Below are 23201 nucleotides of genomic sequence, written 5' to 3'. Positions count from 1 at the left end.
CTTTTTTGAATACTCAACCCAGTGCACCTCACTGTGAGGCATTACTCTGACTTCTATATTTGAACTAAGACTGGCCCTTACAGACTATAAAGCCTCAAATTCTTTCCTACTCCCTTTTGTAGTTCCTTTAATGTCTCAAACAATAAAAATGCTTTTAAAAATGTATACCAGGGGCTGGGCTGTGGCGTTGCAGGTTAAGTGCACATAGTGTGAAGCACATGGACCAGCTCGAGGATCCTGGTTCAAGCCCTGACTCCCACTTGCAGGGGGGTCACTTCCCAAGTGGTGAAGCAGGTCTGCAGGTATCTATATCTCTATCTCTATCTCTCCACCTGTCTGTCTTTCTCTTTCATTTTTTTTTTTTTTGCCTCCAGGGTTATTGCTGGGGCTCTGTGCCGCACCACGAATCTACTGCTCCTGGAGGCTTCCCCTCCCCCCTTTTGTTGCCCTTGTTGTTTATCATTGTTGTGGTTATTATTATTGTTATTGATGTCATTGTTTTTGGATAGGACAGAGAGAAATGAAGAGAGGAGGGGAAGACAGAGAGGGGGAGAGAAAGATAGACACCTACAGACCCCCTGCAGATGGGGAGCCTGGGCTCAAACCGGGATCCTTACCGTCCTAGTGATTTGGGCCATGTGCGCTTAACCCGCGGCGCTACCGCCAGGCCCACTATTTGTATTTATTTTTATGACTTATTTTATTAAAGTAATCTCGACTTTACAACACTGTATAAGTACAGTTTTGCACCTCTTCAAATCTATTATCACACCACACCACAACACACCCAAAGTATCAACATAAAAATCATCATTGTCTTCATCCTTTATGTTTTGCTGGGACTTCAAGCATGCACAATTCCACCACCTCTGGGTTAACTTTTTCATTCTTTAAAAAAAAAACATTAGATGGGGGCCCAGGCAATGGCACACCTAGTTAAGCGCACACATTACAATTTACAAGGACCCAGATTCAAGCCCTTGGTCCCACCTACGGTTGGAAAGCTTCACAAGTAATGAAGCAGGGCTGTGGGTGTCTCTTTGTCTCTCTCCCTCTTTATCTCCCCTCTCAATTTCTCTGTCTCTATCCAATAATAATCAAATGAATAAAAATATTTGGAAAAAAAAACTTCAGATGGAAGGGCTGGAGAGACAGCATAATGGCTATGCATAAAGTTTTTAATGCCTGAGACTTCATTGTCCAAGTTTCAATCCTCAGCACCAACATAAGACAGAGTTAAGCAGTGCTTTGGTAAAATCAGTAAATGAATAAACATTTAGATGGAGGAGAAGCACCATAACACAGATCCAGTGGAGCTTTCCTCGGTATAGTGTGCACCAACTCTGGGTCTATCATGACTTTTACTCCCTTGCTGCAACCTCAGTTCTGCAGTGCCAAGGTTTGGGAGCCTGAGGAGCAGTGAGGAGAGGGCTGCCTGAGGCTGAGGAAGGGAAAGCAGGGTGGGAGCAGCAGGGGGTGGACACCTGGAAGTCCGGGAGACGCAGGAGCGGAGCGCGGGCCTCTGGGCCTGGAACCCGCGCCGCGCCGCCGCCCCGCCCCGGGCTGGTCACGTGACAGCGCCCCTGCAGCCTGGGCTCGCTCTCAGCCATGGCCGCGGCCGGAGCGGAGCCGTGCGGGCAGCCCCTGGAGCCTGGGCGTCTGGCCGTGTATTTCTGCGGGAGCATACGCGGCGGGCGGGAGGACCAAGCGCTGTACGAGCGTATCGTGGCGCGGCTGCGGCGCTTCGGGGCGGTGCTCACGGAGCACGTGGCGGCCGCCGAACTGGGCGCGCGCGGTGAGGGTGCGGGGCGCGCAGGAAGGGGGGGGGAGGGGCGCCCCGCCCCCGCACGCGGCCCGCAGGGACAAGGAGGCGGGGCTCTCAGCCCACGGTCCGCTCTCCGCTGCGCGTGAGCCCAGGGTGTGCCTTTGCTTGTCATCTTGACCACTGGCGCCTTCTTGGAGACCTTGGTTCAACTCTTCCTAGAGAGTGATGGCTTTGCTGTGTTTCTCTCCATTTTTGTTGGCAGCTTCTCCCCACCCACCTCAAAAAAAAAAAAAAAAAAGGAAAAGTCAATCCTGGGTCGGGGCCGGGCGGTAACGCAGCGGGTTAAGCGTACATGGTGCAAAGCGCAAGGACCAGCTTAAGAATCACGGTTAGAGCCGTCGGCTCCCCACCTGCAGGGGAGTTGCTTCACCCGCAGTGAAGCAGGTCTGCAGGTGTCTGTCTATCTCCCCGTCTTCCCCTCCTCTCTCCATTTCTCTCTGTCCTATCCAACAATGACGACATCAATAACAACAATAATAACTACAACAGCAATAAAAAACAAGGGCAACAAAAAGGAAAATAAATAAATAAAATATATAAAAAAAGTAAATAGGGAGCGAGAAGGGGAGAGAAGGTCACCTGCAGCACTGTTCCTCCTCTTGTGAAGCTACCCACTCCTGTTTGTGCATGGTGACGTGTGCACTCAGCCAGGTGTGCCACCACCCAGCTTCTAGTTATCTCTCTGCCTCCCCCCATGTGTGTATGTATATATGTGTGTGTCTGATTGTTTTTTTAAATTAGAGAGAACAGAAAAATTGAGAGGGAAGGGTAATAGGAAGAGAGACACACACCTGCAGCACTGCTTCACCATTTGTGAAGCTTACTCCTTGCAGATGGGACAAGGAATTTGAATTCAGGTCCTTACACATGTGTGCGCTCAACCAGGTATGCCACCACCCAGTCCCTTTATTTTCTTAATTAAAATATTTCTATATTTAAAAATACTTAATATTTATTTTTTAAAAGTTATTTTCTTTTTTAATTTTTTATATTTATTTATTACCTTTTGTTGCCCTTATTGTTTTATTGTTGTTATTATTATTGTTGTCATCGTTGTTGGATAGGACAGAGAGAAATGGAGAGAGGGGGAGAGAAAGATAGACACCTGCAGACCGGCTTCACCGCCTGTGAAGCGACTCCCCTGCAGGTGGGGAGCTGGGGGCTTGAACTGGGATCCTTACGCCAGTCCTTGTGCTTTGTGCCACGTGCGCTTAACCTGCTGCGCTACTGCCCAACTCCCGAAATTGTATAGTTTTATAAACCATTATTAGATCACTAGTAAAAACTGGTATTAAAGATAAAGGAGTGGCTGGGGACTGTATGAGTTGCATGCAAGAGGCTCCTGGCTCAGTTATCTACTCTGGTTCCCCTATCTTATGGGAAATCCCATCTTATAGGATTAAAAACTTATCTTTAAAATTTTAAATGGGTAGGGTGGGAGAGCTAGCATTATGGTTATGCAAAACGACATTCATATGTAAGGTTCCAATGTCTCAGGTTCAATCCCCTGCACTACCATAAACCAGAGCCAAGCAGTGCTCTAGTGCCTCTCTCTGTATCTCATTAAAGTAAATATTAAGGGCAACAAAAGGGAATAAATACATATTTTTTAAAAAACACTACGATTTCAAGGGTGTAGATTTGTACCGTCTATTCCCACCACCAAAGGTCTGTACTCCATACAACACAACCACCATAGTTCTCACAAAGTCCCAAGAGATCCTTTGCTCATTTAAAAAAATATTTATTCTCGTTTGTTGCTTTTGTTGTTGTAGTTATTATTGTTGTCTTCATTGTTGGATAGGACAGAGAGAAATGGAGAGAGGAGGGGAAGACAGAGAGGGAAAGATAGACACCTGCAGACCTGTTTCATGGCTTGTGAAGCGACTCCCCTGCAGGTGGGGATCCGGAGGCTGGAACCCGGATCCTTCCGCCCTCCTTGCGCTTTGCTCCATGTGCGCTTAATCCGCTGCACTCCCTCCTTTACTCGTGTTTTTTTTTTTTTCATTTATTTATTCCCTTTTGTTGCCCCTGTTGTTTTATTGTTGTCATTATTGTTGTTGTTGTTATTGATGTCGTTGTTAGATACGACAGAGAGAAATGGAAAGGGGGGAAGACGGGGAGAGAAAGACACCTACAGACCTACTTCACCGCCTGTGAAACGACTCCCCTGCAGGTGGGGAGCCCGGCTCCTTAAGCCAGTCCTTGAGCTTTTTTTAGCGTCACCTGCGCTTAACCGCTGCGCTACCGCCCGATTTCCTCTTCACTCATTTTTTTAACTTACATTAGTTTGCTGGTGAAATTGTATGGATTCTTTACATATTAGCCCTTTATCAGCTATAATTTGCAAAAATATGTCCTCATTCCATAGAATATCTTTTCATTTGTGTAGTTTGACTTATTTTTGCTTTGGTTGTTATGCTTTAGGTGACATCCCAAAAAAAGTCTGGGAGCGGAGTGGTGGTGCATCAGGTTAAGCACACACAGCACTATGCTTAAGGACCTGTGCAAGGATCTGGGTTTGAGCCCCTACAGGGGGTCTGCTTCACAAGTGGTGAAGCAGGTCTGTAGGTGTCTATCCTTCTCTCTCCCCACTCCTCCTCCCAATTTCTCTGTGTTCTAACCAATAAAATGGAAAAAATGGCCTTCAGGACCAGTGGATTTGTAGTGCTGGCACTGAGCCCCAGCGATAACCCTGGAAGCAAAATAAGTAAGTAAGTAAATAAATAAATGAAAAATCTTGCCAGGCAGTCTGGGAAATAGCTCAGCTGGTAGAGCACAGGACTTGTATACCTGATGCTCCCAACTCCTTCCCTGGAGTCACATGTGATGGAGTGGTGACACTTTCTCTTTTCTCATGTGAATTTCTATCTCATATGAAAGAAATAACAATAAATCTTTTTAAAAAATTGTCAAAACCCACATTAAGGAGCTTACCCGAGGGAGTCAAGCTGTAGTGCATCGGGTTAAGTGCAGGTGGCCCAAAGCACAAGGACGGGCATAAGGATGCCGGTTCGAGTCCTCGCCTCCCCACCTGCAGAGGAGTCACTTCACAAGCGGTGAAGCAGGTCTGCAGGTGTCTACCTTTCTCTCCCCCTCTCTGTCTTCCCCTCCTCTCTCCATTTCTCTCTGTCCTATTCAATAACGACAACAACAACAGCAACAAAAAACAATGGCAACAAAAGGGAATACATACGTATTAAAAAAAAAAAAAAAGCTTACCGGAGTGCCAAACGCAGTGGCGCACCGGGTTAAGTACATAGTACGAAGTGCAAGGACCCATGAAAGGATTTGGATTTGAGTCCCTGGCTCCCCACCTGCAGGAGGGAAGCTTCACAAGCTGTGAAGCAGGTCTCTAGGTGTATGTCTTTCTCTTCCCCTCACTGTCTCCCTATCCTCTCAATTTCTATTCTGCCCAATAAAATGTTCTTAAGGAGTAGTGTATTTGAATGCTGGCTCCAAGCCTGAGCAATAACCCTGGAGGCAAAAAAAAAAAAAAAAAAAAAAAAACCCATACCCTGTGCTTTAAGAGTTTCATGTTTTGGGTTCTTATATTTCTTTAATCAGCCTGAATTGATTTTTTAAATGGTATAAAATAGGGGATTTAGTTTCAGTTCTTAGTATGTGCATATCTAATTTTCCTGCGCCATTTATTGAAGAGGCTGTCTTTCCCCCCTATCAAGTATTCTTGACTGGTTTGTCAGTAATTGGCCATATACAAGTGGGTTTATTTCTGGATTCTGTTCTGTGTTGCTGTTTGTTTGAATGTGGTTCTGAGGCCTCACACACGTGTTACTGTTCCTCCGCATCCTTCTATGGGCTGATTTTCTCATTCTTCTACTGGGTTGTCAGAAAAGTTGTATTCTTTTTCTATGTAAACATGGAAAATCACTTTTGCAACAATCCAGTATTTTTAGAGGGGGAGGCAGAGAGAAAGGAGACACCACAGTACTTCTTTGAGGTTCTCTGGTGTCATCCATAGTAGTGGGTAGGCTGTGGTCCTGGGACTTGAATCCAGAGCCTCGTGTGTGTGATCTCTTTCTCAGCTGTGTATTTGTGCGTGTCCTATGTGTGTATTTTTATACCGACAACACAATGTTTTGATTACTATAGCTTTATGCTCTATTTTAAAATCAGGAAGTGATGCCTCCAGCTTTGTTCTTTCTCAGACTTGCTTTGGTTATTTAGATTAGTCTATATTTTCATGTAAATTTCAGGATGTTTTCTACTTCCTATGGAAAAAAAATGTGGGGCCAGGTGGTAGCACACCTGGGTAAGTGCATATTTTATACTGTGCACAAGGACACAGGTTCAAACTCTGGTCCCCACCTGCAGGGGAAAAGTTTCACCAGCAGTGAGGTGGTGCTGCAAGTGTCTGTCTGTCTCTGTCCCTCCCTTCCCCCTTCTCTCTTATTTGAACCTATAGGAGAGGTTAAAATATAAATATTTTTTAACAACATCCTTTCAGTCCATGAACACAGACTGCTATTCCATGTATTTGTGTCTTCAGTTTCCTTCATCAGTGTTTTGTCATTTTTAGTGTTGAGATCTTTAAACTTTTTTTTTCCCCTTTTCCCTATCATCTTGTTAGGGGGGAAACAGTGATTTGTAATATAGTTGTTACATGAGTACAATTTATTTTTTATTTTAATTTTTTCACCATAGAGCAAGAGAAACGAGCATCATACTGGTGTATGTGATGCCAGGGGTCAAAGTCAGGATCCCAAGCTTGAATGGCCAGAGCTTTACCACTACACTACCTCCCAGGCCCCATGAGTATAATTTCTTCTCTCTCTACAGAGGTGTCTGCATAGCCCTCCCACTATGAGCTTAGACTTCCACCACCATTGTAATACTTGGTTTTTCTAACGCATGACTTTGGCCTGTTGGTCTGGAACCTTTCTGACTCATCTAGTTGGAAAATTGTGTCTGTTGCATATTCAAAATGTATATGGTTCACTTTGCCCTGGATTTGTGAAGTCTAATGCAATTCTGGAAGACCTCTTTTATTTTTTAAAGAATTATTTATTATGGGGCCAGGTGGTGGCGCATCCAGTTGAGCATACCGGAGCAGGAAATGAAATGAGCAAGGACTCAGGTTCAAGTCCCCAGTCCCCACCTGTATGGGGAAAGCTTCACGAGTGGTAAAGCAGTGCTGCAGGTGTCTCTCTGTCTGTCTCCCTTTCTATCACCCCTTTCCCTCTAGATTTCTGGCTGGCTGTCTCTATCCAATAAATAACGATAATAAAAATAAATTTAAAAATATTAGAAAAAGAATTATTACCATGACAGAGAAAGGAAAGAACCAGAGCACCACTCTGGCACGTATGTTTATGGGGGTTGAACCTGGGGCCTCATGCTTTTCTCAGTCCTACACTGTAGACACTGCCACCTCCCTGACCATCCAACCTAGTGTTTTGATTTTACTTAAGTTTGTTCAGATATCAACCAACGGAGGTTGTTTAAAAATGCAGCTTCTCAGATGTGAAGTATGCTTCGAAAATCTTATTTTGTAATAATTGTTTACAAAATATTGTAAACCACTGTTGACATAATTTTTTAGTCTTTTTTTTTTGCCTCCAGGCTTATCGCTGGGGCTCAGTGCTGGCACCATTGCTCCTGGCAGACTTTTTTTCTCCATTTTATTGGATAGGACAAGAGACATTGAGAGAGGAGGGAGAGATAGAGAGGGAGAGAGATACCTACAGATGTGCTTCGCCACTTGTGACGCATCCCCTCTGCAGGTGGGAAGCTGGGGATTTAAACCTGGATCCTTGTATGGGGCTTCGTACTATGTGCACTTAACCAGGTGCACCCCCTTGAATTAATTTGAAGAACAATGTAGAATAGCTTCACATGGAGTAACCTGGGGCAAAGTCATAGAATCTTTTATTTTCCTTATTTTTTATTTTTAATTATTTTTAATTTTAATTTGTGTGTAAAGAGAGAGGGGCTAGGTGGTGGTGCACCTGTTAAATGCACACATTTCAGTGCACAAGGACCCAGGTTCAAGGCTCTGGTCCCCACCTGTAGGGAGAAAGCTTTACAAGTGGTGAAGCAGGGCTGCAGGAGTCTCAGTCTCTTTTGCTGTCTTACCCCCATCTCATTTCTCTCTGTCTCTATCCAATAATAAATAAGAACTAGAGAGAGAGGTGGGGGAGAGAAAGAGAACACAGAGCACTGCTCAGCTCTGGCATATGGTGGTGCTAGGGATTGAATGTGGGCCATTAGTGCCTCAGGCATTAAAGTCTTTTATGTAACCATTGTGTTGTCTCCTCAATCCAGAATCTATTACTTTTAGAGATGTATTAATTATGCTGCCAGGGTTATTGCTGGGGCTCATTGCCTGCTATACTCCATTGCTACTGGTGGTCACTTTTTTTTTTTTTTTCCCTCCTCCAGGGTTATTGCTGGGCTCGGTGCCTGCACCATGAATCCACCGCTCCTGGAGGCCATTTTCCCCCCCTTTTGTTGCCCTTGTTGTAGCTTCGTTGTGGTTATTATTATTGCCCTTGTTGACGCAATTCGTTGTTGGATAGGACAGAGAGAAATGGAGAGAGGAGGGGAAGACAGAGAGGAGGAGAGAAAGACAGACACCTGCAGACCTGCTTCACCGCCTGTGAAGCGACTCCCCTGCAGGTGGGGAGCCGGGGCTCGAACCGGGAACCTTACGCCGGTCCCTGCGCTTTGCGCCACATGCGCTTAACCCACTGCGCCACCGCCCGACCCCCGGTGGTCACTTTTTTAATATACCAGAGCACTGCTTAGCTCTGGCTTGTGGTGGTGCTGGGGTCTGAGCCTGGGACCTTTGGTGCCTCAGGCTTGGAGTCTTTTTGCATAACCATTATGCTGTCTCTCCAGTCCCGAAGCACAACTCTTGAAAACTTCTCCAGTGCAGGTATCCCAATGTGGGATGCCCGGCTTCAGCCCGGGTTTTTGCACGATAGCATGTGCGCTCTATCCTATGAGCCATCTGCCAGCCCTTAAGATTTATTAACGAGAGGTAGAGGAGAGATTGAGAACCAGATTATTACTCCTGCGCTTCCAATGCTGGGGTCTGCAAGTGGATAGCATTTAATCAAGTTGGACACCTACACAGGGAGCGCTGTGTGCCTCTCACCTTTACTCCACCACCTCCTAGTGGTCACATGTTGCACCTGAGCAGGGGTTCTGAGACTTTGAAGGGTACTAGAACTACACACACGTTCATGGCGCAGCCCAGGCATGATGGCACCCGACTCTTCACACTGAAGTCCATCCAGTCCTCAGGTGTTTCTGGCACTCACCAAAGCTAGCTAGCTTAGTTAGCCCCAATCTTTCTCCTTTTATGGCTCAGTCTCTCACTTCTGATGCCTTCCCCACCATATGCTTTTTCTTTTTTTTTTTTTTTTAAAGATTTTATTTATTTATTACTGAGAAAGATAGGAGGAGAGAGAAAGAACCAGACATCACTCTGGCACATGTGCTGCCCGGGATCGAAATCAGGACCTCGGGAGTCGGGCTATAGTGCAGCGGGTTAAGCGCAGGTGGCGCAAAGCACAAGGACCGGCATAAGGATCCCGGTTCGAACCCCGGCTCCCCACCTGTAGGGGAGTCGCTTCACAGGCGGTGAAGCAGGTCTGCAGATGTCTATCTTTCTCTCCTCCTCTCTGTCTTCCCCTCCTCTCTCCATTTCTCTCTGTCCTATCCAACAACAATGACAGCAATAACAACAACAATAAAACAAGGGCAACAAAAGGGAATAAATAAATAAAATAAATATTTTTTAAAAAAAAAGAAATCAGGACCTCATGTTTGAGAGTCCAAAGCCTTATCACTGCGCCACCTCCCGGACCACTTTTTTTTCCTTTCTTCCTGCTTCTCCAGTGAGTCCATGTTCCCTCAGTCTCATCTGGCCCACCCTGGCCCATCCCATCTTGCACACGACTGGATTTTTCCTTGGTGGTTCTATTTCCTTACTTCTTCCCATGGGATCCTGGGGTTGGGTGGCATTCAGAGACCCTCTAGCACACCTCCCTTTCCCTGCACAGGGTAGGTAGAGGGGATGGTTAGGGCAGAGGAGAGATACAGGACACCCACAGGGTGCAGGCACTGTTGTGACCAGCTTTCTTTCAACGGCAGGGGAAGAGGCTGCTGGGGGTGACAGGTTCATCCACGAGCGGGACCTGGCCTGGCTACAGCAGGCAGATGGTGAGTAACCCTCCCTTCTGCCCAGACTCCTCTGGGATGTGAGAACCCCCAGACTCAAAGGGACTCTCTAAAGCTCCCACCTCACTATAGTGACTTATCTTTCCTACATGCCCATGATGCTGTAGTTCTGTTTCTTTTCCCAGTGGTTGTGGCAGAAGTGACCCAGCCATCCTTGGGTGTAGGCTACGAGCTGGGCCGGGCAGTGGTCCTCGATAAGCCAGTCCTGTGCCTGTTCCGCCCTCAGTCAGGCCGAGGTAAGCACACCAATCCCTGAATGACCACTGCCTCCCTCCATGGCTTTCTGAGCACCCAGCTCTCAGCCCCTTCTGTGGGGGGGTTCTGAGTAGGGTGTCTCCCCTCAACAAGGCACAGGGAGGGAATGGAGTGTGTGTTGTGGGAAGGGCAGAAGGAAGGCACCTCACCTCACCCCACCTCACCTCATCCCACCTCACCTCACTCCACCTCACCCCACCTCAGCCCACCTCACCTCACTCCACCTCACCCCACCTCACCCCACCCCACCCCACCTCACCTCACCTCACCTCACCTCACCTCACCTCACCTCACCTCACCCCACCCTTGCCAGCACTTTCAGCCATGATCCGGGGAGCAGCAGATGGCTTGAGGTTCCAGGTGTGGGACTACAAAGAGGATGAGGTGGAGACCATGCTGGACCGATACTTCGAGGCTAATTCTCTGAAGCAGGTGGCTGCCTCCCCCAGCCCAACCACCTGACTTAACCCAACTTGATCCTAAACCCTGCTCTGTATCAGCCCTGTTTCTTAGTCCTAGTGTCCAATTTAAAGTTTGTTTATGATTCTAACTTGGTGTCTATATTCGTGATTAGTGGGGCAGGTTCTCTATAACAGTCTCTCATCCCTCATCCAATGATTTACTTAAAAGATCTAGAGAGACCCTTAAAAGTCTGTAGGCCCTCAAACTGAAGGCTACTTCCTAATGCCCTCAAGCCCCACCCCCTTGCTCCCTGCCCTTGTCTGTTGTATGTTCAGTGGTTTGGAGGAAGGTGGGTAGTAGGGAATGGCTACTTCGGCTCCTTCGCAGCAGGGCTGGGTATGTGGCAGGTCTGTACTGGCTGCGCTGGCCCTGTGCCACGTGAGCCTTCATGTGCCTTTATTGGCTGAAGTGGATTTCAAGTTTGAAGTTCAAATGGATCTGCTTGAGGCCTAGAGCCCTAAGAAAAATAGCACCTGAAAAAGGCCAGGTATGTATGGAGTAAGATAGGCGTTGGCCATTGAGGAAGCCTCTCAGGCTAAGTATGTGAAAAAAAAAGGAAAAAAAGTTTATTTAGTAAACAGAAGACAGTTCTGCTGATGGAGGGAACTGCCCATCCCCAGAAGGTGGGCAGGGGTCATCCCACCCCTTTAGCCTCATGACTCTAGGGCTGTTCCGGGTATCCCTGTTCCCTGCCTCTCAGTCATAGGCTTCATCATCCTCTTCCTCCTCGTCCCCAAAGAAGAAAGTGTCTCGGTCCAGATTCTCAGACTCCTCATCATCCGAAAAGCTGTCGTCAAACTCATCTTGCTGCCACTCTGGCACGTCATCCTCCTCTTCCTCCTCCTCCTCCTCCACCTCTACCCCTGAGGAGCCCTGGGGCCTGAAGAGAGAGATGCCAGGATCAGCACCTAGGGGAGCCTGGCCCCTTCCCCACCATGGCTCTGCCCATCCTACTCACGGCATGGCCGGCATGTTTGATCCTTTCACCTCTCGGACCTCCAATGATGGACTCTGGAGACCAACTCGGAAATCCTGGCAAGGAGATAGGAAGAGGGTGGGTAGTAGCAGGAGAGCAGAGGGCACTGGGCCTCGGTGGGCTGGCGAGGTGCCAGGCCCCTGCCCAGCTGCACCCACCTCCTCTCCCTCCACACTGCAGCACTTCACAAACCACTGCCTTTGTGTGGCAGAGCTCAGAGGTGGTCTCCAAGAAACAGCATCTGGCAGTGGGGCCCAGCACCCTGTACTTGAGGGACTCACTGCTACGTTCCGCCTAAGTGACTGGCTCATCTGGAAATACCCTGAGGACTCAGCCAAGCCTCAACATCCTTATGTGAGGGCTGGGAAGATGTCAGGGGCCCCTTATGTGGATATCTACCCCTTTACTCCCATACTGCGAGGATTCTGAAGTCACACCTGGGGAGTACAGTCTGAAGAAAAGTTCCCCCTAGTGATTCTGAGGAGCAGGCACTTAGCCAAAACACAATCTGAGCCACCTAACTCTTTTTAATTTTATTTATTCTTCCCTTTTGTTGACCTTGTTTTTTTATTGTTATTGTAGTTATTATTGTTGTTATTGATGTTGTCATTGTTAGATAGGACAGAGAGAAATGGAGAGAGGAGGGGAAGACAGAGAGGGGGAGAGAAAGATACCTGCAGACCTGCTTCACCGCTTGTGAAGTGACCCCCCCACACACACTGCAGGTAGGGAGCCGGGGACATGAACCGGGATCCTTACGCCAGTCCTTGTACTTCGCACCACCTGCACTTAACCCGCTGTGCTCCTGCCACCTAACTCTTTGATCTTGCAGAAGGCGCTAGAAGCTTACATGACAGGGCCAAGGAGCTGAGCTGCATACCCAAGTCTCCTAGCATCTACTCCCCTTACTGCCTTTCCTTCTGGACTCCCTTCTGGGAGGCGCTGTGCCAGGCACGGGGAGAAGCCAAGCCCTGAGTGTGCAGGAGGAGTCCCGGGTGGAGGTGGTGCGCCCACCTGGGTGGAGTGCTGCAGGATAGCCAGCAGCCTCTCCTGGATGCGCCGGAGCAGCTCCAGGCCCGTGTTGAGGCAGTCTGCCCGCAGGAGGCGCAGGGATGAAGCCAGGTCTCTACACCGCAGCAGGTTCTCCTCTGCAGAGGGGCGGGGTGCAGGGGGACACTGGTTTACACTCCAAACTTCTGCAGATACCCACTGAGCACCTCCCAGGTTCCATCAACATTACCCAGCACAAGGCTTTTGGTGGCAGGCAGATCCCTGTCAGGTAAAGGCTTGTGCCCTTACACCCTCATCCCCAAATAACAAGAGCAGAAGTACAGCCCAGGAGGTAGAGCAACAGATAAAGCCTTGGACTCTCAAGCACAAACTCTCTCCCGAGTTTGATCACTGTCAAAGCATATGCCAGAGTGATGCTCTGGCTCTTTCTCACTCTCTTTCTCAAACACATAATTTTTATTTGTCAAAAAGTAGAGACCATCATGAGGTAGAGACTGGCGGCAAGATGCTCATGGTGGGGTGGGGAGGGCAGGAGAGGCCTGGCCAGGCTGAGAGCGGGGCCTCACCCAGGAGAATCTGCAGAGCGTTGGTGTGCAGCTCCAGGCTCTCTGTCTGCTGCTCCACCACGTCCATGTGCTCTGTGTCCTGGTTGTAGAAGCTGTATACGCAGGCGTAGGCCAGCACCTAGGGGACCCCACGTCAGCCTTCCCCACAAGGCCTGGCACCTCTCCTGTTCCCTCCCCCCAGGTAGGAGTTGCCCAGCCCATGAAAAAATACAGTGGTCTGTGCACCACACTTTCATGCCCAGGTACAACCTTCAGCACCAACTTAAACCAGAGATGAGCAGTGCTCTGGCCTGACCAACACCCGCCCCCCAGTCATTAAAATGAAATATTTTAAGAGAAGAAGGTCTGGAGAGACAGCATAATGGTTACACAAAAGAAACTCATGCCTGAGACTCTGAAGTTCCAGGCTCAGTCCCCAACACCACCATGCCCTGGTGTGAGTGACTGTGTGTGTGTGTGTGTGTGTGTGTGTATGTGTGTGTGTGTGTGTGTGTGATGAAAATAAATATTTTTAAAAGAGAGAAATCAAATGAGCCAGCAATATAGTTCCCGTGGATGTGTGCTATTTTGTCAGGCATGAAACCCAGGCTCAAGTCTGGTCCCCAGTGCATTAAAGTTCTGGTGCTATGGTTTTCTCTCCTCTCAGCCCCCTCCTGGGCAAACGCTAGAAGAAGAAGAAGAAGCCCCCTCCTGCTTATTTATCTCTATATGAAAAGAATCCAGAAAAGTAAAATAAAAAACAAACAAAAAGGCAGGTCAGAGTAGTGAATCCCCAGAGGTGATAAAAATAAAGAGAGCAAAGAACTTGATTTATATTTGTGTGAAAAAAAAAAAAAAAATCAAACCAGTCCCCACCCCCCACCAAGTTGGTCCAGCCACCACCTTGCGAGCCTGCTCCAGTCCCCGGCAGGCGTCACTGAGGAAGGTGAAGGATCGGGGTGGAGGCACTTCGTGGATAGCAGACACTTGGTGCCGCAGGTTCACAGCGAAGTCCTGTGCAGAAGAGGGCAGGTCAGCACCAGCACAGGCTGCCTCCCCACCTCTGACCAGCTGTATCCTCCACTCACCCGGGCCTGGTGATGGAAAGTGCATCTCTCGTTGTAGTCCTGGAAGCGCTTCTCCTGGCGGGCTGCTTTGCTTACCTGGGAAGGGCATGTGGAGGGGACTCGTGCTTTGTCGGGGTGGGATGGGGGTCAGCACTCAGGCTAGCTACTGCTCCTGAAAGTCTTAGTCCTCACCCCTTTTACAGATGATGGTAGAGGCTTAGACAAGTAAACCCACGGACTCAAAGCCACACACTAAGTGGCAGAGCCAGTGTAGTCTGCTTTGATGCCAGTGTAGTCTGCTTGGGCCCAGTCATCTTCAGAATGCCCAGCCTGCCCAGTCCCATTCTGAGTCTCAAGGCCCCTGTGTTCAGACCTCCCAGTTCAGAACTCCCAGCACCTTCAGACCTAGGTGACTTTGGCCTTCACCCCACTGAGGCTTTGTCCCAAAGCTACTCTGTGTTTAGGGTCTGACACTAGCATTCTATCCTGACTGCCCTTGGGCCTGAGCCCACCACCCAGTGCCCGGCCCCTTACCATGGCAGAGCAGTTGTAATAGTCTTTGTGATTTGGCTTCCAGGACTTGAGGCAGCGCCAGCAGAATCCATGCTTACATTTGGCACAGGTCATGCTATGGAGGAAGCCAGCTGGGCAGAGGACTCCTGCCTCTGATCAGGGTCACCAGCAACCACTGAAGAAGCCTTAGCCACCCCTATGCCCTTACAGTCTCCTGACCTTACCAATCCCCACTGAGTATTCCCTTGATTTTGAATTCTCACCAACACACAAAACACACGCACACGCACAGGCACACACACACACACGGTGCTGAGGAGTGGGGGAAGGAAGAAATAGATCCAGAAATTACTCTGAAGTGTATCAAGAGGAGTCACTGAGTAGCTTTCCCTAGTGAGTTTTGTGCTGCCCTCCACTGTCTCTCATTACCAGACCTCCTGTCCTCTCCCTCTGCCTTCTCACAGTACCCCTCCTTACTGCAGACATCCTTCATTCTTCTCAATGGGTGCCTGACAGCTGGGACAGCGTTTGGAGATGAGCTTGGCCAGGTGCTTGCTCTGGGCCTCCACACTCATGCCGTCATAATAGCCACCATCATCGACCCACTGAGACATGTGGCCACAGCTGGCAGGGTAGTGTGCCTGGAGTAGGAAGAGCGGTGAGGACGTAGCCAAGCCCTTACTGGGGTAGCCCTGCTGGCGTGTGCATGGGTGGGGAGGACCTGCGAGGGGTTCATATTTATTGCATACAGGGATGGGAGAAGAGCTCAAAGAAGTGACAGAGGCTGGGGTGGAATCTGTGTGTGGCAGGGAGGAGTGTAGTTCTCTACCGACCTCTGGGAAGCTACAGGTGAAGCAAGAGGCCCAGCCACACTTGGAGCAGGTGGTCCCACAGCCCAGGCCCTGGCGGCACAAGATTCGGTCACAGCCCTGGGGGTTGGTGCACCACGTCAGGTTGGAGCAGCTCTCCACGTAGCCGCGCAAGAGTGCCTTCTCGTACTGTGGGGACATGGGTGCCGCCAGGTGAGGACACGGCCCTCTGGGATGCCAGGCCCCTCCTGCCCCTGGGCCTGAGCCTTGGGCTGTGCACAGGAGCCTCTCTCAGAGGGAGTACCTTGGAGATGACTTCTGGCGAGGAGACGATGGCACGGATGAAGGCTCCAGTGGGCTGGGCAGAACAGTCAGCAATGGGGCAAGTGCAGTTGAGCACGAGGTTCTGCTCAATCCGAGTTGTCAGGTACTCATTCCAGCAAGACTGGGGGAGCAGGGAAGGGGAGAAACAGAAGAGGGGCTCTCAGGGACTGAGCTCAGGGCTGCTCAGGGAGACTGTATTCTGCGAATTAACTGAGCACCTCACTTTGTCAACCTAAAAGGCCAGAGGCAAGCCTGCTTCTCTCTCTCTCTCTCTCTCCTTTAACTGTCACTAGGGTTATCGCTGGTACTCAGGCTGGCACAACAAATCAATTTCCAGCAGCAATCCCTCTCCCCCTTTTTTCTTTTCTTTTTTTTTTTAAGATTTTATTTATTTATTCATGAAGAAGATAGGAGATCAAACTCAGGACCTCATGCTCGAGAGTCGAAGGCTTTATCCACTGCACTACCTCCCAGACTACCCCCCCTTTTTTTTTCTTAATTGATTTTGATAGGACAGAAATTGAGGAAGGTGAGCTAGAAAGGGAAAGAGAAAGAGAGACATCTGCAAGACCCACCTCACTGCTTGTGAAGTGTCCCCCCTGCAGATGGAGAGCAGGGGCTTGAACCTGGGTCCCTGTGCACAGTGATGTGTGAGACTAACCGGGTGTACCACCACCTGGCCCCAGCAAACCTGCCTCTCAGTCATTCTCATAAACAGCCCGACCTTTCTGGTTTTCACAGATTTCCCCAGGACTGGCCGTGTTACAGGTATCTTTCAGGGTGTGAGGATAGGGTGATAGTGTAATTACAATTACTGTTGGAATAGACATGGGAGGAATGGGTGAAGAAGCCCAGGAAATGGGAAATGGGAGGAGACAGACTTAAGTCCCAAGAGAACTGGAGTGTGCAAGAAGGTTAGAAGGGAAGGTGGTCTGGGAGGTAGGTCACTTTGTCCCCAGTGAGAAGGTGGGCTCAGAAGCTGCTGCTGCAGCTGTGGCCAACCTCCTAGCTCCATGTGCTCACCTCCCAGCTTACGCTGATGCTCCTGCATCCCCAGTCTCAGCCTCCTCCCCACAAAGCAGAATTTCCCGTTACATGCCCCACGTCCCAATCATGGCACATACTCCTAGATGCCACCAATATTGGAACCTTTACGGCTCCCATGTCACTCCCCACACTAAGCCAGGCCATTATAACCCCCCCAAAAAAACATGTTACTGAATCCACTTTAGAGGGTCTTCCTACCCTCATCTCTCCAAGTCACTCCACTTGGTAGTGTTTTAATTTTTTTTTTTTTGTCACCAGGGTTATTGCTGGGGTTTGGTGCCTACATGACCAATCCATGGATCTCAGTGCCCATTTTATTTTTTTATTTGATAGGAAGGAGAAATTGAGAAGGGAAGGGGAGGACAGACATGGAGTGAGACAGAAAGATACCTGTAGACCTGCGTCACTGTTTGTGAAGCTTCCTGCATGGGGAGCAGGAGTTCAAACCCAGGTCATCACGCATGGCAATTTGTATGCTTAATGGGGTGTACCGCAGCCCAGGCCCTTAGTCCACTTGGTATATGTGTGAATATCAACCTGAGCCTCCTAGAATGAGCCTCCTAGCTGGTGGTGTGAGGGGCGCACTGCAGGAATGACTGTGCGCCCCTCACACCACCAGCTGCTCACTCAGCTTTCCAAAACCACATGTCTAACCTCCAGAAGACTGAAGTGCAGCAGTGGAATCAAAGCTCCAGGATAAATAGGAAGCAGCTGATTGGACAATTTTTACCGAAAGGAAAGTACTAAGCAAAGCCAGGCTCCTTTTACAGTGGAGCAAGTCAGACAGACTGGGGAGTCGAATACAAATGTTTTCCATTTTGAGATAAAACAGGCAATATCCTCCAACTCAGACCCCACACTTGCAGGCATACACATGTCATGGACCCTCATAGCCGCAGAGGTGGGGATACTGCCCTATAGAACACAGGTCTGAGAGCTCAGTTTAGAACCTTGTTCACTTGCCCTAAAGGTGCCCTCTGATTTGGGTTTGGTTTAGGCTTTGCTCTTGGCATATGCTGCTCCCAGTACCCAGCCTAATGGGAACACAATCTCTCTCCTAAAGAGGCCCTCCTGCCCTCTGCCAAAATACCCACTGCTCAAGGCTCGCACTGCTTCCACTGCTGCAGCTACCAGGATTTCCCTTCTCTGGTTTCTCTTGCTTGCCATCTGTGCCACTCAGCTGTGATTTATTCACGGCTCCTCCTTGACTGGGATTTGTTCAATCAGCCTATTTTTCTCAGTTGTGCTTTCAAGACTCCCTGTTTCTACATTGGTGGAAAGGAGGTGCTGGCAAGCTTCTCTCCCAGGGTGATGCCAGCCAGGCCTCTCCACTTAATTCCAATTTCAAAGGTCCACTGATCATGTAATAGATACCTCTAACAAGCATCTCAAACTTCATATGCCACAAGATGTAGAATTTCCACTCAGAAACCTGCTCTCCACCAACCCCAATATTTGGCCCAAATCAGTAAAAGATGACACAAACCATTCACTCAGATTTCAAGTAAAAAAGCCCAGGAGCCATCTTTGATTCCCTCTCCCTGAACCCCACATCTAGTCCACAAGTCCTGTCTGCTCTGCTGTCAGATTCACCCATTCCTCTCTGTGCTACTGCCCCAGGCCAGTCTTCCCCCATTCCTCACTTCCCTGGATAAGTCTTCAAACTGCTATCTCTGCTTCCAACTTAAGCTTTTTCTCCACACAATGGCCAGTCACCTTTCCTTTCTTGATTTTTTTAAAAAAATTTATTCTTATTGGGTAGAGACAGAAATTGAGAAGGAAAGGGAAGAGAAAAATAGAGCAAGACCTACAATACTGCTTTCACCGCTTCCTGCAGGTAGGGGCCAGGGGCTTGAACCGGGTCCTTGTTCATGGTAAGGTGTTTGCTTAACCAGGTGCACCACCACCTGGGCCCTATGTTTTCAAAACAATTCATGCCGATCACGTCACTCTCCAGCACACAGCCCACTATGGTGTCCCATAAAGTGTCTGTCTATCCCAGACCTCTCTTGTCACTGGACTTTTGTCATCACATCACTGGACTTTTGTCACAAGCTTAGCTTCCTTGCACATGCAACTCTTTCCCCTCAGACAGCCACCCCCTCACACCAGCCTTCTCTGACCTCCCGAGTCTCAAGTTTCTGACACCCCCCCCCCCCACAAACACTTCTGGCCTCAGTCATTCCCTTTGATGTGACTCCACTATGTTTTCTTGCCTGCACATAGCATCAGAATTTGGGGAGAGGACCCTGGAAGGACAGTGTCCAAATCCAAATCCTGACCTTGGGCAACTGACTTCACCTCTGAGCGCCTTCACCTGTCACCTGTAAGGTGGGGGAGTAATACAAATACCTGCCGTGTGGAACTGCCGTGGGAAACCAGCCAGATAATGCACGAGAGCAGCCCATTAGCTGCTGTTACCCCCAGCTCTCAGATCACTGCTGGTTTAGACACCACTACTCCCTCATAGAGCATCCAGCACTCTGTGTAGTAAGCCTATGACATATACTAGTTGAATAAAAATTAAAAAAAAAAAAAAAAGGAAGCGTGAAAGAAATCATTAACCTGGGGAGAAGGAAGTATAAACAACTATGTGAGAGGGGTCCCCTGAAGCTGAGCCAAGGAAGAAGAGAAAGGGCTGTATGTTTCATATTGGTTTGGTCTCCTTCCCCCACCTCTGGGAGAAATTGGTTTGGCCCTTGCTAGTTTCGCGCCTTACTTTCTCCCCACCCCCTATGCTACTTAGTTCCAGAGTTCTTGGTGCGGCCACGTGAGAGGAGACAGGACAGATCTGTGTGGTGATTAGTTTAAGGGTCTCTCTCCGCCGCCAGAGCAGAAAGACAGGAGAGCACATGTTTGCCCGCTCGTGAATAAAGAAATACAGCTTCTCTGCCCAGCCGTATGTCTCTGGTCGTCTCTGTCTACCGCCGTGAAGCTAGCCCGGCCTGCTGGAGCCCCGAGCTTTAACGACAAGAAAGTGCACGCACACACTCATGCGAATGCACGTTCCCGGTGGCCCACCACTGGGGAGACACTGTCAGGACAGACAGACAGATAGCACCACGGCAACAAGGGTGCTCGTTGTGTTGACCTGGTGTGTTTGGGACTGGCATCAGTTCTAAAGAGAGTGCTGGACACTCCAGCTCGGGTTCCTGCTTCTCTGAAGTCTACTCACCCCGATCTCTGTCTCAGCATTATGAAACTAGTCCTCACTTGCCATAATTCTACTTTCGTGTTGTTTTCTGTTTTATACTGTTCCTTTATTTAATTTTGTCTCAAGTGAGAGTGCATGGTCAAAGGAGTGATGTTCTGAGATGGAGAGACCCAATGGTCTAAGATTCAACAGTCGGTCAGCACTGTCAAGGGCTCACTCACAACGCTAGCTAGCAGCATCTTTGGAAAGAAGCAGTGGTCTGAGCACCAGGCAGCGGCACACACAGTTGAGTGCGCACAGTACGTATGATGCACAAGGACCCAGGGGCAAGGCCCTGGTTCCCACCTGCAAGGAGGAAGCTGCACAAGTGGTGAAGCAGGTCTGCAGGTGCCCCCCCTTCTCCTTTCTTGCTCCTTCCTCTCAATTTATCTTTGTCTTATCAAATAAAACAAATGAACAAAACAAAGGAAAAAATGGCTGCTCAAAGTGGCGGATCGACTGTGCAGGCACTGAACCCCAGTGATAACCCTGGTGGCAGAAGAGAGAAGAGGAAAAGGACAAAGGAAGAGGAGGAGGAGCAGCAGCAGCAGCAGTTGTCCAGCTTGCTAAGTGGGTTTAGACTATGGCAATCACCAGTCTAATGATCTAATAATAAAGAAATTCCTGGATGTCTACTGTATGTATGTATGTGTCAGTAATCCTCAAACTTGGCTGAACATTTGGCTCATCTGAGGATATTAAAAAAATTATAAAAGTGGTCTGGGAGGTGGCACAGTAAAGCATTGGACTCTCAAGCATGAGATCCCGAGTTCAATCCCCAGCAGCACATGTACCAGAATGATGTCTGGTTCTTTCTCTCTCTCCTCCTTTCTCATTAATAAATAAATTCTAAAAAAAAACCAACACTATGTGTAGATAAATTTTTAAAAATAATTGTAGAAGCCTGGGTTTTACCTCTAGAGATTGACTGAATTACCCTGAGTAGGACATGAGTGTTGGGATTTGTAAAAGCTCCTAGTAATTGTAACATGGAGCAAATTTTGAGAGTACTCAACATATTTCACTGGATCTTAACAACACCCGTCAGAGTACAAGGCAGGTGGCATCCCTTACAGATGACAAAACTAGTTTGAAAGCGACTAAGAGACTGGCCCGGGTTAGGAAATGAAAGTGGTGGGGCTGGAATCCAAGGAAAGTTGAGGGTGGTGGGGGGGAGGGGAGTGGAGAGAAGTGGGTGGGACCTCACCTTACAGCAGTAGTGCCTGCAGCAGAGAGAGGGCAAGCTGCTATCTGGCTCCAGAGGGCTGACACAGACGGGGCAGTGGTCTGGGCGCGTGGGAGCATCCTGGGCCTGGGGCACACACAGCCCAGCTGCCAGCAGCAGAGGTTCAGGGTTTTCACTGTAGCTCTGCAGCAGCTGTTCAGCACCCCAGTGGGAGTGAGCCAAAAGGTGCTGAGCCACATCTGGCTGTAGGTTCAGAGTCTCCTGCACCTGCCGCACTGTCTGCTCCATCAGCCCTTCTACTTCTTGGGGGCTCATGGTGCGACCTGCAGGCAGCTGTAGCGATGCTAGGGTGGCCACCGCTTTGGGGCTTGGGGGAAGAGAAGAGCCAGAGATCAGTCTCCCTTCCTTGTTTATCCAGGCTACTAACTCAGCCCTTGGACCCCCAGCTCTGCACTTGCTCCCCACTGCTCACACGTGAGGAGCACCACCAAAACCAACTGTTGGAGCACAGCCTTCATAGTAGTGTCTGTAACTGTGGGGTGGATCTGGCTGTCAAAAACGTCAGGGGCATTGCAGAAATCTAGCTGGCGGGCCAAGGTCAGGATGCTAACTCTATAGGTCCCACCCAAAATACTAACAACACACTGGTAAGAAACTGAGGTCTACAGCCTTCCTACTTCCTGTGGACCCACAGCCAAGGCATCACAGAGAGCAGAGCTCTACTACCTGTATGGTAGTTAGGATCTCCATTTCAACAAGAGCTCCAGATGTGTGTGCATGTGAAAGGCAGAGAAAGACTGCAAACTCGTTTCACATACACTGAAAACTGGAATGCCAAACCGGGTCTGATATATCAATAAAAAGCTCTAGGGTGGGGAGTTGGGCGGTAGCACTGTGGGTTAAGCACACGTGGTGCAAAGCACAAGGACCGGCATAAGGATCCCGGTTCGAGCCCCCAGCTCTTTACCTGCAGGGGAGTCGCTTCATAGGCAGTGAAGCAGGTCTTCAGGTGTCTATCTTTCTCTCCCCCTCTCTGTCTTCCCCTCCTCTCTCCATTTCTCTGCCCTATCCAACGATGACATCAATAACAGCAACAATAATAACTACAACAATAAAACACCAAGGGCAACAAAAAGGAATAAAGAAAGAAAGAAAATTTTTAAAAAAAGCTCTAGGGTGAGCCAGGGAAACTAAACAGTGGTTGTGCTTCAGACTTAGATGTCTGAAGGCCTCAGGTCCCAGGTTCAATTCCTGGCATCACTAAAAAGTCAGAGCTGAGCAGTGTGTGCTCTCTCATGAAAATAAATAAACCTTTCTTTTATTCTATAAATGTGGTGGAGCCAACTGGTGACACACCCAGTACAGTACAACAAGGACAAGAGTTGAAGCCCCCTCCCCCCACCTACAGGGGGGATCCTTCACAAGCAGTAGAGCAGTGCTGCACATGTCTCTCTTTCTCCCTCTATACTTCTCTTTGTCTCTATCAGAAATAAACTTAAAAAAATAAAATTAGAAGACATTACTTCTTTTATTTATTTACTATTGGATAGAGACAGAAAGAAGTTGAAAGGGGAGGCAGATATATATATATATATATATATAGAAAGACAGAGCACCACTTGTGAAGTTTTTCCCCTACAGGTGGGGACCAGGTGCTTGAACCTGGGTCCTCGCTCATTGCAGTGTATGTGCACTTAAGCAGGTGTGCCACCACTTGGGCCCAAAAGACATTACGCCTTTAAAAAAGAAAGAAAGAGGGAGTCGAGCGGTGGCGCAGCAG

At 48.8% G+C, this 23201-nt stretch overlaps 2 protein-coding genes across 4 annotated transcripts in view; one reads left to right on the top strand and one right to left on the bottom strand.

The window, feature by feature from the left end:
- The first annotated feature begins 1567 nt into the window (after positions 1 to 1567).
- DNPH1 (2'-deoxynucleoside 5'-phosphate N-hydrolase 1) lies at positions 1568 to 10838 on the top strand. 2 transcript variants are annotated; one of them, XM_016191426.2, is made up of 4 exons: positions 1568 to 1801; positions 9947 to 10015; positions 10159 to 10269; positions 10602 to 10838. In XM_016191426.2, exons 1-4 carry the CDS (start codon positions 1609 to 1611, stop codon positions 10748 to 10750), a joined length of 522 nt encoding a protein of 173 aa, XP_016046912.1. In that variant the 5' UTR covers positions 1568 to 1608; the 3' UTR covers positions 10751 to 10838. The 2 variants fall into 2 exon arrangements, with proteins under 2 accessions (XP_016046912.1, XP_007530514.1); XM_007530452.3 differs by having other exon boundaries at positions 1569 to 1795.
- A 452-nt stretch (positions 10839 to 11290) lies between these two features.
- CUL9 (cullin 9) overlaps positions 11291 to 23201 on the bottom strand; it is a 49516-nt gene continuing 37605 nt past the window's right edge. Inside the window, exons 31-41 of one of the 2 annotated variants that reach the window (XM_060189841.1) lie at positions 21443 to 21788; positions 15976 to 16116; positions 15696 to 15860; positions 15340 to 15503; positions 14884 to 14977; positions 14371 to 14445; positions 14186 to 14296; positions 13304 to 13421; positions 12741 to 12874; positions 11709 to 11782; positions 11291 to 11630 (exon numbers count right to left, since the gene is read on the bottom strand). In XM_060189841.1, coding sequence (XP_060045824.1) covers positions 11447 to 11630; positions 11709 to 11782; positions 12741 to 12874; positions 13304 to 13421; positions 14186 to 14296; positions 14371 to 14445; positions 14884 to 14977; positions 15340 to 15503; positions 15696 to 15860; positions 15976 to 16116; positions 21443 to 21788 — 1606 coding nt within the window. In that variant the 3' untranslated portion in view covers positions 11291 to 11446. Of the gene's footprint in view, positions 11631 to 11708; positions 11783 to 12740; positions 12875 to 13303; positions 13422 to 14185; positions 14297 to 14370; positions 14446 to 14883; positions 14978 to 15339; positions 15861 to 15975; positions 16117 to 21442; positions 21789 to 23201 lie in introns of both variants that reach the window. The other variant, XM_060189840.1, reaches the window with a different exon arrangement.

This window comes from Erinaceus europaeus, chromosome 4 (assembly GCF_950295315.1).
Source record: "Erinaceus europaeus chromosome 4, mEriEur2.1, whole genome shotgun sequence".
Classification (NCBI taxonomy): Eukaryota; Metazoa; Chordata; class Mammalia; order Eulipotyphla; family Erinaceidae; genus Erinaceus; species Erinaceus europaeus.
Note: the sequence above shows the minus strand (reverse complement) of the source record. Positions and strands in the feature narration are given on the sequence as shown.

What these genes read in the sequence shown, in the direction of transcription:
- DNPH1 (XM_016191426.2), top strand. Translation starts at nt 1,609, where the DNA reads ATGGCCGCGGCCGGAGCGGAGCCGTGCGGGCAGCCCCTGGAGCCTGGG. An exon ending in CTGGCTACAGCAGGCAGATG is followed by an intron (nt 10,016 to 10,158) that starts GTGAGTAACCCT and finishes TTCTTTTCCCAG; the next exon opens with TGGTTGTGGCAGAAGTGACC. An exon ending in CCGCCCTCAGTCAGGCCGAG is followed by an intron (nt 10,270 to 10,601) that starts GTAAGCACACCA and finishes CACCCTTGCCAG; the next exon opens with CACTTTCAGCCATGATCCGG.